This window comes from Callionymus lyra, chromosome 7 (assembly GCF_982586985.1).
Source record: "Callionymus lyra chromosome 7, fCalLyr1.hap1.1, whole genome shotgun sequence".
Lineage (NCBI taxonomy): Eukaryota > Metazoa > Chordata > Actinopteri > Syngnathiformes > Callionymidae > Callionymus > Callionymus lyra.
Genome location: NC_141824.1, coordinates 21,698,138 through 21,713,962, shown reverse-complemented (window position 1 = coordinate 21,713,962; position 15,825 = coordinate 21,698,138). Strand labels below are relative to the sequence as shown.

The 15,825-nt window shown below is 38.4% G+C and overlaps 1 protein-coding gene across 1 annotated transcript; it reads left to right on the top strand.

Moving 5' to 3' along the window:
* The first annotated feature begins 5,439 nt into the window (after positions 1–5,439).
* Positions 5,440–8,467, top strand: LOC148075643 (ras-related protein Rap-2b). Its single transcript, XM_087796472.1, has 2 exons — positions 5,440–6,253; positions 7,420–8,467. Exon 1 carries the CDS (start codon positions 5,654–5,656, stop codon positions 6,203–6,205), a length of 552 nt encoding a protein of 183 aa, XP_087652598.1. The 5' UTR covers positions 5,440–5,653; the 3' UTR covers positions 6,206–6,253; positions 7,420–8,467.
* Positions 8,468–15,825: the final 7,358 nt, after the last annotated feature.

The following is a 15,825-nucleotide window of genomic DNA, read 5'->3' as shown; positions in this document are numbered from 1 at the left end:
ATTCAATGTGCCCTGCGATCTCAATCATAATACGTATGATTCAATAAGAATTAAAAATAAAAGAATGTCACACAAAGTATTTAAAAAAAGGTCATGAAGAGAAGCTACTTAGTGTCGATGCTAATTCCTAAATCCTGAAAGGGTTGATCTTGTCTCGCGGAAACATTCTAATTTTGTTTTGAACTGGATGAAGTGACATGTCCTTTTTTAATAACTTCTGACTGAGACATGTGCTGGTATGATGTCACTGTTGACATTTGGCCTCTGCTTGTTTTCCCTTCATCAAATATCGCCCTTTTAAAAAAAAAAAAAGGTTTGGACACTCTTGAACATTTTCAGTTTATGTTTATTGCTCAAAGTTTTTTAAATAAACTATTTTTAATGTGCAGTATGAACGGAAATCACCTAAGGATATTACTATAGACTAAAGTTAAACATAGTAGAAGAAACAATGTCAAATAAAAAATAACATATTGGGTTGTTTTGTTCTGAAGACAGCAACTTCTTCACTGACTTCTAATAATATAATATAAAACGCTTGATGAAGATTTTGAGAATGGAGGCGCGACCGTGTGAAGTCTTATCTCCTTCATTATCCTGCTGCTCTCACACGTTGTAATTAGTCTACCACGTTTAGAAGATAAAGTGTCGCGACTGTGTTCCCAACATTCTCACCTTTACGCCGTGTGATCGCACCCGGGACTTCCCTGTTATGAAACATTTGAGTTGGTGATGCTGCAACATCCACAGAATCAAGATCAACTCTCTGACAAGCTTTCAGGAGCAACTCTTTTTTTAAAGACTTTCTCCAGACTCTACCTAGTGTTGTGTCCCAGAGCAGCAGGGGCTGAGGTTTGAGGAATAATTGGTCTTTAAACACACGGCGAGGGACGCACTCAACAAAACAGATAAAGTTGAGAATAATTGCATTTCTAAAGATAAACTCCTCCGGTGGCATTGAGGAGAAAAATAGGAAAAGGTTTGATTTGATGCTTTGATTTTAATACTTTTTTAACAAGTTGCCTGAAGTAGAAGATAATGTGTGTGAATTATATAATGATGTTTTATCGTCATCAATCAGAACGAGTTTATAGCGTACATTGTAAACACAGTCTTTTGTGGTGTGGAGAGTGTAGAATAGAATAAATGAAATAAATATGAATAAATAAAATAAGATGGATTTACTAGAATTAAATAAAACTGGACCTTAAATTGAGCATATTAAAATAAAATTAATTAAACAAAATGCATGTATTATATAATAAACATGAATTAATTCAATTTAAAATACTATATCTAAAGCGTTCTGGTCCTGATTGATCTGAGCCTTGTGACCAAATGTCTATTTTTAAAAGGAAAACATATATTTATTTTTTTAATTCATTTTAACAGTGTTGTTTCCAAATATCTTTATTCCAAATACTCTTGCATTATACTTTTACTTATAAAATCATTTTATTTAACTTAAACTCAAATTAATATTGCTATGGAATCATTAAACTATTTTAATTTGAAAAGACTAATTAGCTTTAAATGTAAAACATATTATTATTATTATTATTATTATTATTATTATTATTATTATTATTATTATTATTATTATTATTATTATTATTATTATTATTATTATTATTGGTGTTGCCGTTAATAAACCATTATTTATATATATTTATTTTTGTTTGTTTTGTTTGTTTTGCTATATTTTTATTGTTTATCTAAAACATCAGAATCAGACACTTTTAGACACAAGTGGTCATTTTTGTGGAGCCATCACTTTTGGGTTTGTATTTTATTCATAGGGTTCAAAGAAAGATCATTTTTGTTGAATATTATTTTTGAAAGTTTCACATAACCTCCAGTTTGGATCCTTTCAACACAGGTCAGTGCTTAGTCTTTGAACCAAAACAAAAGTTTTAAATATTTAAAAGATAAGATAAAAGCATAAACTCCCATTTTAAAATATTATCCATCTAAAGAGAAAAACAAAAGCCAAGTCTCCACCGATGAGATTCAATCAATGCCACTTGTAAAGAGAGATTTCAGACTCTGGGACGTGTGAGAAGTCACACAGCAACATCCACGACCTGCTCTCTGTGACTTGAGTGAACTCATTGTGATCCTGAGACTGTTTATCTCATTATCTCTGGTGCGTGACCAACGAACGCTGCCACAGGACCGGTCGTCATCATTACATCCACCTTCCCAGATGTGACGACCCAGATCACAAGGATGTGGGTCACAGTTCCCTCACTCTTTGTGCTGATTCAGCAGGACGGGAGCACATGACAAGCCAGACCACGTGTTCCTTCTTTGGTTGCCTCGACTCTCTCAGAATGTTACTGTTATAACAATAACAAGAGCTTTTTGAAAGGAAGACTTTCTGAAAGAACAGAGGCTGGAGTTGAGAAACATTAAATAACATAAGGTTTGTTGTTCAACAAGAATAACCGTCAGGAGTTCCTCGACGTTACGTCAATGTGTGTTTTGTGTCTGTGTTGTTTATTGTGGCGCAAATTAAAATTCCGTGGAGTTTCCCCCGTCGTCCCTGGAGGCGATGAAGTCACGGCTGAATTAATCATCGCTGGCTTGTGCTGACAGGCATTGATTCTTTTTCAATTTCTAACAAGACCTGATGAGTTTTAGACGAGTGAACGTGAAACAGGACTTGCTGGATTGAGCACACGTCTGGGAAAATAACTTGGTTTGAAAATATTTCCTGGAAAATCTCTGATGGAAGATTTTTGACTCGTGGGATGCTTAGTAAAGGGAATAAAGGTGATACAAGGAAGTGTCATCGCAATGAAGAAATGTGTCATGACCTTTATAGGTGTTTTTTTCCTTTAAGAATCAAACTTTAAAACTGTGTATATCACAGAGAATATCTATATTAAAACATCAGTTACCCATCGTTGCTATATATATAAGCTTTTATTGTTTATTCTTTTAAAATGTATTCCTACTTGCTTTTCCTTGATTTTCTGGAACTCCTGTTGTGTTATCAGTTTTATCTTGATCTTTAAAATATATACTTTATTGAATATTGTTTTGATTGTTTAAGCGCTTTGTGACCCTGGTCTGGAAAAGCGCTATACAAATAAAAATTACTTACTTACTTACTTCAGTGATTTTTTAACTTTTCTAAACTTGTTTGTCTTTGCAATTAAAAAAAAATTCAAACCGACAGATGGATTCCAAATAAATATTTTTAGGTGATGTTGATTTTTAAGTTTATCTGCAATTCTTGTTGTCTGTATGTTGTGTGAGCGAGTTATGTTGCTCTGTTTCAAATGCTAAAAAATATGATAAATTAAAGAAAAGTAATAATAATAGGGATACATTTGCATCTCGGAAAATCTGCCCTTGATTTTATTTATAATTTTAACTTCATCAAAGTGATATTTGTATTTTAATGATCACAGCCTTATAGTTTCTCTTATTTGAGAGCTGCATCTCATGCATGAAAAATGACCTTATAAATATCACACTGAAAGCTCTGTGTTACACCGAATGATTGCTGGTGTGACTTTTCTTTAAGGTTAAGTTGTGTTTGTTCACATCATGGGGTTTAGCTGTTGGATACATAAAGGTTCAGACACAAAGATACATAAATATGAGAACATTCCAAACACGTGGTCTATCCTTAGAAGTCCTAAAAGAGAGAGAGAGGGACTTCTGTCACTCAAAGGTTCGTGTTGCTCCACTTACAGTCTTGTCCTTTAATAACCTTTCAGTAGTCAGTGTACAGTAGTTTTTCTTTTTGTTCATTTAAATTCTTTAACTCCATGTGCTCTGCACGTCTGCTTCAACCACTATTTAATTGTTTTTTAATGTAATTACTGAGAAAATAAAGTATATTCTAGTATGACAAACGTGACAAAATAAATCTTATTTTTGCTAGTTTTTTCTACATTCATCTAATCTTGTAATCAATAGTTTTAAATTCAGAAGAACAAATTACATTTTCTTTTGTACTGATAATTCCTTCTTCATTTCCCCCTTAATTCTAAGTATATCTTTAAAAATTATTCAAGCTAAAGATGAGTCACACACCTGAAGCCATGTTTGTTTTCCGCTGGGCAGCAACACTCATCATGTATTTTTTTTTCATTGTTGGATTACTTAACAGAAACATTGTTTGTTTGACATGCAAATTTTTCTTTGGTATCAGTGTCTGTAAACGGGTATGTTTGAACAGAGGGATGACTATTGGATTCTATTTTTTTTTTCATCCCTTCAGGCCTATGACAGTTACAGGTGGCATTTATTGTTAAGTTGGTCTACGTAAGTATGCAATATAAGGATTAAACCTTAACAAAACGGTTTAAATATCGCGATTCTTCACCTCACTTTGCCTTTTTTATGAATTAATAATAGCTTTTGACAGTGTTAAGTACACGACTATCGCAAAAATTATAGATTTTTCTTAGTATATGAGTGAACTATTAAATCAAGAATTTAAAGCACTTTATATAAAATCCTAGATTGGTAGATTACACAGCTCATCATTTTATATATTATTTTTTATATATTTTAGTTGTTATTACTGACACCTTCAAGAAACATCTTAAGACGTCTTTATTTGTTCAGGCTTTTCCTTGATTTTCTGGAACTCCTGTTGTGTTATCAGTTTTATCTTGATCTTTAAAGTATATACTTTATTGATTATTGTTTTGATTGTTTAAGCGCTTTGTGACCCTGGTCTGGAAAAGCGCTATACAAATGAAAATTACTTACTTACTTACTTATTATTAAAACTAGCTATATCCATGTAATAGATTATTATGGAGAAATGTAGTGGAGCAAAATGTATTTGTACACATTGATAAATGTACACAGTTCAGTAGTATAAATATGAATGTACTCCTCCCCTCTCCACTTAAAAAAAAACACTTAATAAAATAATTATTACAGAAACTTCCTGATCCTTCAGCGTGTTGTACAAAAGCGCTGACTCACTCAAACACACCTTATTCCCTCTTTTTTTTTCTCTCTCTTCCAGTAAGACGTGAGAAGATGAGTCAAGAGCGACGATGAGCACATAGTTGAGAGATGTGTCGAAACCAAGGTGTGGCTCCTGAGTTTGAACTTCGCGATAACAGCCGCACTGCACCTTTAAGAGGGTGAACGTGGAGTGACGCGTGACGTCACCGAACGGCGTGCAACACGCGAACGTTAGCAGAGAAGGAACCGGATGTTGATTAAATTTTCCTCTAATATCGGGTTTTAGTTAATGTTTGTTGATTTAAAAAAGATATATAAAAGTCGTTTTATTGAATAATGTCCGAGGTGGGGTTTTACGGGCGTTATTTCTACACCGAGTTTTTGATATTATGCTTTTACTTTGAAGGGTTCGGAGGATTCTCCGTCATAGCTTGATGCTAACAGGGGGAGCGCAAGAGCTTTTCCTCCACCAAAACTAGCGGAGCTGGATTCAAGAACCGGCTCGTGCGTCGTCGAGGTCCCACCATGACAGTCTAAGAAGCGAGACCCCGGTGCGGAAAGAAGCCCTTTCCCCCCCCACCCCACCACCACAAACCACCCCCCCATTTCGAGGCGACAGTTGGCGACCACGCCCCGCAACCGCCGCCCCAGAGAGCCCCGTACAAAACTAGCAGGCGGAGGCTGGAGACCCGGCAGGGCGGCGAGCGGCACCATGAGAGAGTACAAAGTCGTGGTCCTCGGGTCCGGAGGCGTCGGCAAGTCCGCGCTCACCGTCCAGTTCGTCACCGGCTCCTTCATCGAGAAGTACGACCCCACGATAGAGGACTTCTACCGGAAGGAGATCGAGGTGGACTCGTCGCCGTCCGTCCTGGAGATCCTGGACACGGCCGGCACCGAGCAGTTCGCCTCCATGCGAGACCTGTACATCAAGAACGGCCAGGGCTTCATCCTGGTCTACAGCCTGGTCAACCAGCAGAGCTTCCAGGACATCAAGCCCATGAGGGACCAGATCATCCGCGTGAAGCGGTGCGAGCGCGTGCCCATGATCCTGGTGGGCAACAAGGTGGACCTGGAGGGCGAGCGCGAGGTCTCGTCCGGGGAGGGCAAGGCGCTGGCGGACGAGTGGACCTGTCCCTTCATGGAGACCTCGGCCAAGAACAAGAGTTCTGTGGACGAGCTGTTCGCGGAGATCGTGCGGCAGATGAACTATTCCTCCACGCCGAACGGCGACGACCAGTGCTGCTCGTCCTGCGTGATTCTATAAGGACCCCGAGGAGTTGAAGTCTTTGCCCGGTTTTTACGTTTTGCAGTGGTAAGTACAAGTTTGGTATTATTGAAATCTGCAGCTGACATGGTTTTTGGCAAACTTCCTGCTCCTTGAAAAGTTATTTCCCTTACTTAACTATCAACAATGTAAAAGGTTTCGAAATAGTCTCGTTTTATTTTATTTATTTTCGACTATTCCAAAAATAAATGGAGCAAATGTTGTAAATCTGTTCAACTTTGAATAAGGGATCCTGAAGCACATTCTTTGTTTTGTTGAGTCAGGAAGTGTTTGAGTCATTAGCATGAAGACAAGTCCAGACTCACTTCCCAAAAGAAGGTTCAAGTCAAGTTTTCTGCTTCACTTTAAATCGTTGTGTAGAACTTAAAGTAGGTTAACTTGACACTAGAAATGGGGGCTAAACTCTGACGATACTTTTAAATAAAAAGATTGACGATCATGAACTGGTGAATCATTTATTAAGGTTTGATAATGGAAACACAACAGGTCAGTGACTCATAGTTTGTTTTCATAATCATAAACCCAACAACAAGTGTTCCATTCTTATGCGGCTCAATTTATCGTCTCATAAATCGATTTATCAAAATGAAGGGAAAAGTTAACAAAAAGGTTTCTTTACGTGGATTACAATATATTGACATGTGACATATTGTTGACATGCTGGTGAACTTTTTGAAAAAAGTATGAGGTCATAGCTTCACATCTTTTACCTCAATGGCGGAAAAGTGAAGCGTAAGCTCGCATCAACTAGCTTTTTGATAAGATTATAACAGAATCTTAAGTTCCAAATCTACTTGTTTATGTCTTTTATTTCTTCTACCGTTTTCTGCACAAGCATTAAGACGCCACATACAGGCCTGGCATGCACACTGCATCGTTTAAAGCTCTCTTGTGAACTAAGGTTTTCCCTAAAACGGTTCCTCTTTGAAACTTGCCAGAAAAAAAGATGCATTTCCTCTCATTGGTAGTAGCAACTTAATTTTTTTTAAATCGCAGCTATGGTTTCATTATGTACTTTTTAAAAGGTTTTATTTTGTTGATAGACACTACCATTGTCATGTGTTTTATGACAAGCTCGCTCTTCTGTCCATCCGCTTTTTTTTTATTATTCTCCATTTGTAGGAAAAACTGTATTTGATTTGCTGCAGTTGTTCTGTAAGTGATGACTCGTCCTTTTCTCTTGTTTGTGTCAGTGTGTTGCAGCAACTGTGTACTGTTGAGCTCGTCGTGTCTCCCCCCCTGGCCTTGGAGGAAAACGAAGGGAAGGGAGGAATGCTGCAGGGGGACGAGCGGAGGAGGAGGAGGGGAGCGAGTGAGACGGAGGGAGGGGTCCACTCTTCAGGAATTCTGCCGGGGTTGGAGTTTGCTGCATGATCCGTGTCTGCCATTGATGTCAACACAGAAGTTCCATCGACATCCATCAACTGTCCTCACAGCGGGAGCGTGTACAGAGATCCAGAGAAACTCGCAAAAAGGATATTTCTGTATACAACAAAAAAAACAACATCAAAGTCTATTTTGTTAAGTAACTGCACAGACTGGGACTGTGTGAAGATGTTGGGAGAGATCTTCGCCCCCCAAAAAAACCCCGCATTGGAGTAAATCTTGAAAACTTTCAAATCCTATTTTTCTCCTCCGAAAGACATGAGCTCGGAGTACCGTGAAGAGGGGCCACTTTTTTTTTTGTTTCGACTCTCTTCCGTGTGTGCGAGAGGACCTTAACTGAAGTGACATGGGGGGACAGTGACCCCCATGTCAAGTGCCTTTTCTGAAATGCATCAGCTGTTCGTGCCAACCTACACCATCGACTACCAAAAGAAACCCTTCATCCTTCGACGTGGCATTCCGCAACTCGTGTAGACGTGAAGGCTGAAAAAAAAAAAAAACGTTATTTTCTCTCAATGTTTTTTAACTCTGAGGTGTTCATTTTACACTTTGTTTAGTGGCCAAACCGTTTTTTTGTTTTATTTTCTTGAAATGCACAGGTACTGGAGCCCAGTTGACGTAATGCTACAGCACCGAACTGACACTTCCGGACCTCTTAAATCAAAAAGGAATTCTGTTCAGTTCTCGTTCGGTTGTTTTTTAGTAGGAAATGTGATGATGTACCGTTGACAAATCAAAACCTGATTGTTTAATTTCAGGGCAGCTTGTTGCTGTCTGTGGGGTGTCTTGTTTTTTTGTTTTTTTGTTTTCTCGAAACAATAATTTTAATACAAATTGCATTTTTTAAAAACGAAACCAGACTCTGCTTTATACGTTTTTATTCATAAATGAGTGAGCCGATTCATAAACGCCCGCACCGTAGTAGTGATATATAATGGAGGACACAAGCCGCTGGGTTAATAAAGTGCTGATGCAGCTTTATGTGCAACACATCATGCAAATGTATATTGACTCAGGTTAGAAGAGGAAGAAAAAATATGGGGAAACAAATTAGCAATGGCTACAGTTATGTAGACAAGCAGGCTTTGACTATCTGTAATCTGTTAGAGACAAAAATAACCAAAATAAGGATTTATTTCCATATAATTTTAGTTAAATGTTGGTGGTGTTTTCCAGGTCAACATCTGGATCCTGTGGCTTGGTGAAGTCTAAAGGTTTTCTACTGGGTTGTGCGAGTCAGATCTGGAACGCATTGGCAATGATCATTCAAATGCTTAAAAAATCGTTTATAGATAAGATGATAATGTTGGGTAAAAATAACACAATAATGGGTAGACATGAGCTGCTTGGCAGAGGTCTTACTAATATTTTCTTAATTCTCTTATTAAAGGTGGTCAAATATTAACTTACCAAAATGTTACAAATGACGATTATTTTACACAATTAATGCTGGGTTTCATCAGCCCAACATACTGCAATAGTACAATACTTCTTTCTAGTATTTTTGCCATGTTCAATCAACCACAGGTTTTGTATGGTTGTTGTGTATTCGTGATTCTGGCTACAGTTTTCCTTGCAATGTAGATGATGGGAGAATCGTCACAAAGCCACTGCCAGCTTACTCGCATTATTGTACAGTCTTGACTTATTTGAGTTCTAATGGGATGAGCAAGATTCTGAAAGCTTAAAAGGCTCTGGATAAATATAATATATTATATTTCTTTGGAAAAATGACTAAATGAAATTATCAGCTTGGCAGAGGTCTGTGCTTTTGTGCCTTTATTATATTTCTTTTGTACTTTTATGCGTCTTCAATTAAGTTAAATTGTGTTGTAGATGCTTACATAATCTGAAAAGTTAAAGTACAACATCATCCACATATTTAGCTTTTATCAAATGCAAGTTTGTACTTGTGGTGTGGTTAATATGAGTAGGAAGGTTGAAGATCAGAGTATTGTACGTACAGATCATGTGGTGTGGCAATGGCTACATTGCAAAACATCGCAGTGACTAATTCTTACTGTCAGTTATTGTTAATAGTTCCTGGCGTCGGCTAAAACTCAAACTCATGACATTCTGAGCATTTCTTTAATCATTGTTTTCAAATTGGCTGATTAATGTAAATTTTGGGGTTTTGTTCTGGTTTTCATAATATGGGTAGAAGACATGGTCACAGGGTTGTGTCCTTCATTCGTAAGGCTTCTAACTATTGTTAGCATACAATGGAATCACCAACATAAACCATCGTCCACGACAAAACATGTTGTTGGTCACGAGAGTTTGTAGATTTAGTTGTGCTTCAAAAACTGTGAAATCAACTGTCCTGAATGGTTTTGTACTAGTTAAACCCGATCTCACACAAAAGCTGTGTTTCTATCATGTAAAATGAGCTCCTTGGCTGAAGTATGTGTTGCCCCAGTGCTTCTCTAGCATTGAAGTATCAAACTGAAGGTGCGAAAATATCATAGATGGATGTGGAACTGGAAAAAGAAAAGATCAACAGTGTCTTCCAGACTAGGAAAGCATATTTGACTTGACCTTTTCATTTGTGGACCTCATAGTTGTGGGTGGAAAGAAGTAAAAGAAGTCGCATCAAAATGCATCTCATGAAAAGATTCTATCCTCGGCATTTGCCATCATATCCGTGTTAACTAACCTTCTATCTGTGCTCCATGAGACCCGGCCTGGCTGTCTCCAGGAATGTCTGCCTACTGTGTGGGTAGTTGTTTTACAGCCCAGAGCCTCAGCCTGTGTGTGGGTGTGATGGTATGATGTGAGGTCGCTCTGACTGAGCAGCCCTTTGCTTGTGTTTTCCTATAGCGCTGGCCTCGCTGCTGGTTGACTGCTATATGGCCTGAGGGAGGTATTCAGAGTAGGTACGAGTTAGCCAGGCGTGGTCTTCAAGCTGTCTGTTTGTGCTCATTTCTGCTCGCCGAGCTCCAATCTCCCGCTTCCTGAGATTCCTTAGTATTAGCATCTTCCCACAAGGGTCGACGAGTATAGATGGAAGTATGTCTACAGTACTAATAGGTTATTAATCATTTGTATACTTGGAATTCCATCGATTCATCGAGTAACACAGGGTTCCCTAAAGCCAGTTCTACGTCTGCATTCTTTTCCCGGATCAACCTTCGGATGAAAAGAGCAAAAATAAAAAGACACGAGACATCAGAAGATGACGCTGAATCAGCATGATCCCAGGGCTGGTTTACAAATAATTTTGATACACATTTTGGAGTAAATTTGACTGAAACAAGTGTCTTGATGGGTTAAAAGTGAAAGACTCATTTGACTCCAGAACATTTTTAAGACATGATGAATAAACTAAATGCATCTTATTTTCTTTTGTACTAGATTTGGTGTTGGGGACCACTGGAGTTAAAGATAAGACATATTACACAGTAGTATAAAAAAGGATTATATCTTACTTAATAATAAAGGACCAACTGCTTACAAAAACAGCTCGATAACTATTTTTATTTAACTCAACTCTGTTTTATTTTTGTGTTTGAGTATTACAATTCTGGTGATATATGTAGGAAGTGGACTTTAAGCAATATCATAAAATGTTCCTGGAAAAAAATATACCTTCCCTTGACCCAGAGACAACACAATGGATACCACAAGCACATTTGTTTTCGGCCTTCGGGTCACCTTGAGCCAAAAAACACAAGGGGTGCCACAAACACGTTTTTTTTCAGGCCTTCGGGTCACCTTGACCCTGAGATAACACAAGGGTTGAAGAGATATCTTTGACAACTGCCCTGCAGACTTAATCTCGTTTTTACTTTAAAATCATCACAGAAAATATTAAAAGCATCGTAGTAAAGTAGCCACACATGAGACAGACGGAAACTTTTGTTCCAGCACTAGTTAGTAAAGTGTAAAGTGACGGAACCATGTCTAAGCAAGAGTAAACAACACGCACTGGTGGGTGATGGGTCATGATTTCTAGACCTAGTGAAAATCTACACCGTCATCCATACGCCGCCTCACGGCTTCTATCTCCTGCTGTGGTATAAACATTTGATAGCAGAAGAATTTGCCCTTCGGACAGAAAGTTGAGCGTAGAGTTCCTGTTTCTTTTCATCTTCACTCCGAAAGAGAGGAAGTGAAACGTTCACCTGTGTTGTTTTAAGTTTTACTTCCTCTGCTATCAGACTCTTTTTTGCTAGGAATCGAACCGGGTCTATTTTTAGTTCCGATGGTTACGGTTGTGTTCAGGTTCGCAGATGGTCCTGCTCGTCTCTGGTCGCTGGTCATGGGAGATGGTCATGTGATGTGGTTGCCATGGTTAAGGGGGGTTGGGATGTGCTATGGCTTCTCCGGGTGGCCCCGTGACCTATAGGGAGTTCGGTCGCGGCTCCAATGCTGACTGTAAGACAAGAAGTCCGTCCGATGGTCTCGCTCACGACACGAGTTATATCTTCTCCGCTCATGACAAATTGATCAATCGATCGATTAGTTTCTTCTACATCCGAGGCGATCATCTGACTTCATAATGAGTGCGTGGAGTGTGTATCTTTGTGAACAGATTTGTGCTGGTGGTAGCAGCGACACTGACAGGAAGTGTTGTGATGGAGCCAGTGGACGTGGGCGGCGTGTGTGTTGGCACTTTCCTTCAAAGAACTTAATCACTGTATGAACTTTCTCCGTCGGATCACAGACTCGGAGGGTTGTGATGCTATTTCAGAGTCGCTTTTGTCTGCGAAACTATTCTTTCATCCTTTTTTCTTTTTTTTTCCGTCTTCATCTGGAGTTCAGTGACACACATTGGAAGGAGAAACCAGATAGTTGATGTGTGTCATTTCTCTATGGCGGGCGGCATCACCATAACAACACCGCTGGTTGGCTGTTTGCTTTCCCCTTCAAGGCTGAATGAGCTTTGTTTTTCTTCTTCTGTGTCTCTTGCACACGGACACACAAATGCGTTGTCGTTAGCTTGTGTTGCGCTCTTTTTACGCACACGGCAGTTAAAATTCCAGCAACATTCCAACTCGAGGAGTTTGCTTTTTGGGGGAAAATGACTGGAATAACAGCTCAGACAAATATGTGGTCAAATAGAATAATAGGTAAAACAAATGTCGGTATAATAGTAGTTTTACAAGGTACTAAAACAATTTATGACGGGAAAAAATCTACCATTTTACTTGTTATTGCAGGGAAGATTAAAAAAATAGAATTTAAGACATCATGCCTGAGGTTGTTTTTTTAGGAAGTTTTACAATTTAAACACAATAAACTGATATAAAAACATTGTACATAATATTTAAAAATGATTAATAGAGAATTTAGGCCACAACTTTAATTCTGCATTTCCATACTTGGTTGTTCTTTAAGGTTTTTCAAACATAAATAAAGCTATAGTTATAACTTATTGACTTTAAACTCACTGAAATACTTCATTATTAACTGTTTATCACCTTTAAAAATTGGGATAGAGGCAACTTTCACTTCCTGTTATTGTCATGCTCAACAAACCAAAATTAAATACTTTATAGTGACTAATAACTGGCTGGAGTCTACTGACATCCTTATAAAAATATGTTTATCCCATTTGACTGTATCATAGTTATCATTGATATTTATCAATGTATTTGATTGACCTAGAAAGTGAGCGCTAAATATTCTGAATATTGTCTTCAGTAGTATTTAATTTTACAATATGATTCATTTAATCCTAATCGATACCAACACTGAAAAGTCACCAAACAACCTCATACATGATCCTAAAATGTTGTTTTTTTAAACAGCGTTCACTGGCTGCGTCAGCACGGGAATGCCCGAGAATTCCTCCCATTCCTGCCATTCCTCTAAATCTAATTTCTGGACGCGTCTATAGGCTGAACCGAGAGAGAGAGAGAGGTCCAGTATTACAGATATCGTCTGTGGTGGAGACCAGAATAACAGGAGCAGAGGTTTGGTCCGGAGAGGAATGCAGCTGAAAAAAAAAAAAAAAAAGAAATAAAAGAGCGAGGTTTATCTAAACGGGCCTCCAGACGCCGCCCTGCTGTGTCACAAGACAGATCCCAGTGGGCACTCGGTCAAACTGCTCCTTATATCCATCTTTAGATAATCATAGCACAGTTGCTTCACACCACGGCGCAGATTCCGAAATGGAAAGTAGGCCAAGGAGCCAGTCAGACAGGACCGGTGTCCCCAGTGTGGAGCAAATGGCTTTTGTTTCGCTGGTTTCAGTCAGAACATGTGATGCTGCAGGAGAAACAAATCTCAAACGTCAGACCTGTCGCTGTAATCCTGGCGTTGACAGTCCCAGTGTTAATACGATTGATGTTTGAAACTTGTTTTGTTTTTTTTTGTACGAACATCTAGTTTTACTGTGAAACTTCTCCTCCTCGCCTCGGGATGTTCTGAGGTGTGGTTGCGGTCGGGCTCGCGAACGACGAGGTCAGCTCTCTGGCAGACGACTGACGGGAAGCGAGTTTCCTCGTGCGACGCTTTGATGATGGTGCAATTTGCCCGGTCACGGCGAGCGGTGGGAAGTCGAGCGGCTTCTTTTGGGACCTGACCGTGCAATTTGTGTTATTTCAGACGGATTCAGTCAGAAAACCACAAGCAGAGCAGAGTCGTACTTTCAACCTCTCGCTACGAGTCCCAGAGGGTGTTATTTAGTCAAATAATGATACACACACACACACACACACTCACACACATACTCACACACCGAGCTCTGCTTCAACTATCAAGCTCACACCACAAATTCTAAAATGTTCAGAGGGTTTGATAGTCAAATACACACAATGAGTCCAGGCAACCCTTCTTAAAAGTCTTGTAGCCTTTTTTATTTTGATATGTACCTACACCAAGGATGTTTTTTTTTGTTGTCTTTTGGTTTATTTAATGACGACACAAAGCTAAATAAAAGTTGTGCATGCATTATCAGGATTGGTTAGAGAATAAACTCTCTTAGACAATATTGGCTCTGATCCAGATAACCATCTAGAAGTTTAAAAGTGTTGAAGGATTTGTCGTTGACTTCAGAAAAATGCGATCTAATCACTAAAATGAAGTACGAAATTTCATTTTTAATTTGTGTTTCTTAGATGCTACATGTAGTGTATTATGTAATATTAAGGGTGAAAATGTATTGTAAACCAACTATTTTATCATATCATTGTACTTTATGTCTATATAGATCTTAACTTAGCAAAGTTATTAAAGTTTACATTTTTCTGAAGTTTTCTCAGAAAATCTGCTTGACTTTGGTTTTTCATTGTTGTTAGCATTAGCTTTAGGGTCATGACAACACATTACATTAGCATCGTCTGTTGAAACCATTTCAGCAGAATATGTACATCCGAGGTTTTTTTGCAAATTATTATCCTTTTTTTTAAGCTAGAAAGTACAACTTTCATCACAGTCAGTAAAATAGTTTAAAAACATCAATTGCATTTACATTTTGTTATGTTTTGCACATAAAAAACACATGTTTGGGGTTACATTTTGTACATTTTATAACCTATATTAGTTACATTTGTTTCTTTATTAATCAATCAAAAAAGCAATGTAAAAAATGTTTTCAATTAAAAAAAAATAGCTTGAATAAAAAAAGTTACTTAAAAATATTTTCAATAATAAAATAGGAAATGTTCTATATCCAGATAAAGGAATCTTATTCCTCCAACGCTCAGTTCTTCTTCACCACGGCAACATCGGTGTTGTGGCTAACTCGCTGTGACAACCGTGACCTCTGCCCCTATTGGTCACCTGGGGTTCCTCTTGGTCTTGACTCGCGCACAAACCTCAAGCGTTGTCGTGACTTACAGCCGAACGTTATCGGCAGTTTTAAATGTAGACTCGAACCTCTATTATTATCGTTTCGGTCGATCGCGTTCTCGCCTTCCTTCGGCTGTGAGTCTAGATCTCTCACCATCTTCGCTCCTGCGGCAGGTTTATGCAACACGTCTTTCATAATCTCGACAACCACAAGGCCGACCTGCACCAGCGTCGACTAAGATGGCAGCGCTTTCGCCTGCCATGCATAGAGGATGTAGATACAGGAATGTTTACTCAACATTCTTCTGAGATTAGTTACATATTTGAAGTCAGCAAACATAGTTCAGTAACGAGGTTTGAGTTTCGTTATTTTGCACAGTTTAAAAAATGACGATGGTAAAAAAAAAATACTACCGTGACTTAATTTACTTGTTTATTGTTGAACTTTTGTAGCTCTTTCTTATTAATTTAAACAT

Coding starts and splice junctions, on each gene's coding strand:
- LOC148075643 (XM_087796472.1), top strand. CDS start 5,654: ATGAGAGAGTACAAAGTCGTGGTCCTCGGGTCCGGAGGCGTCGGCAAG.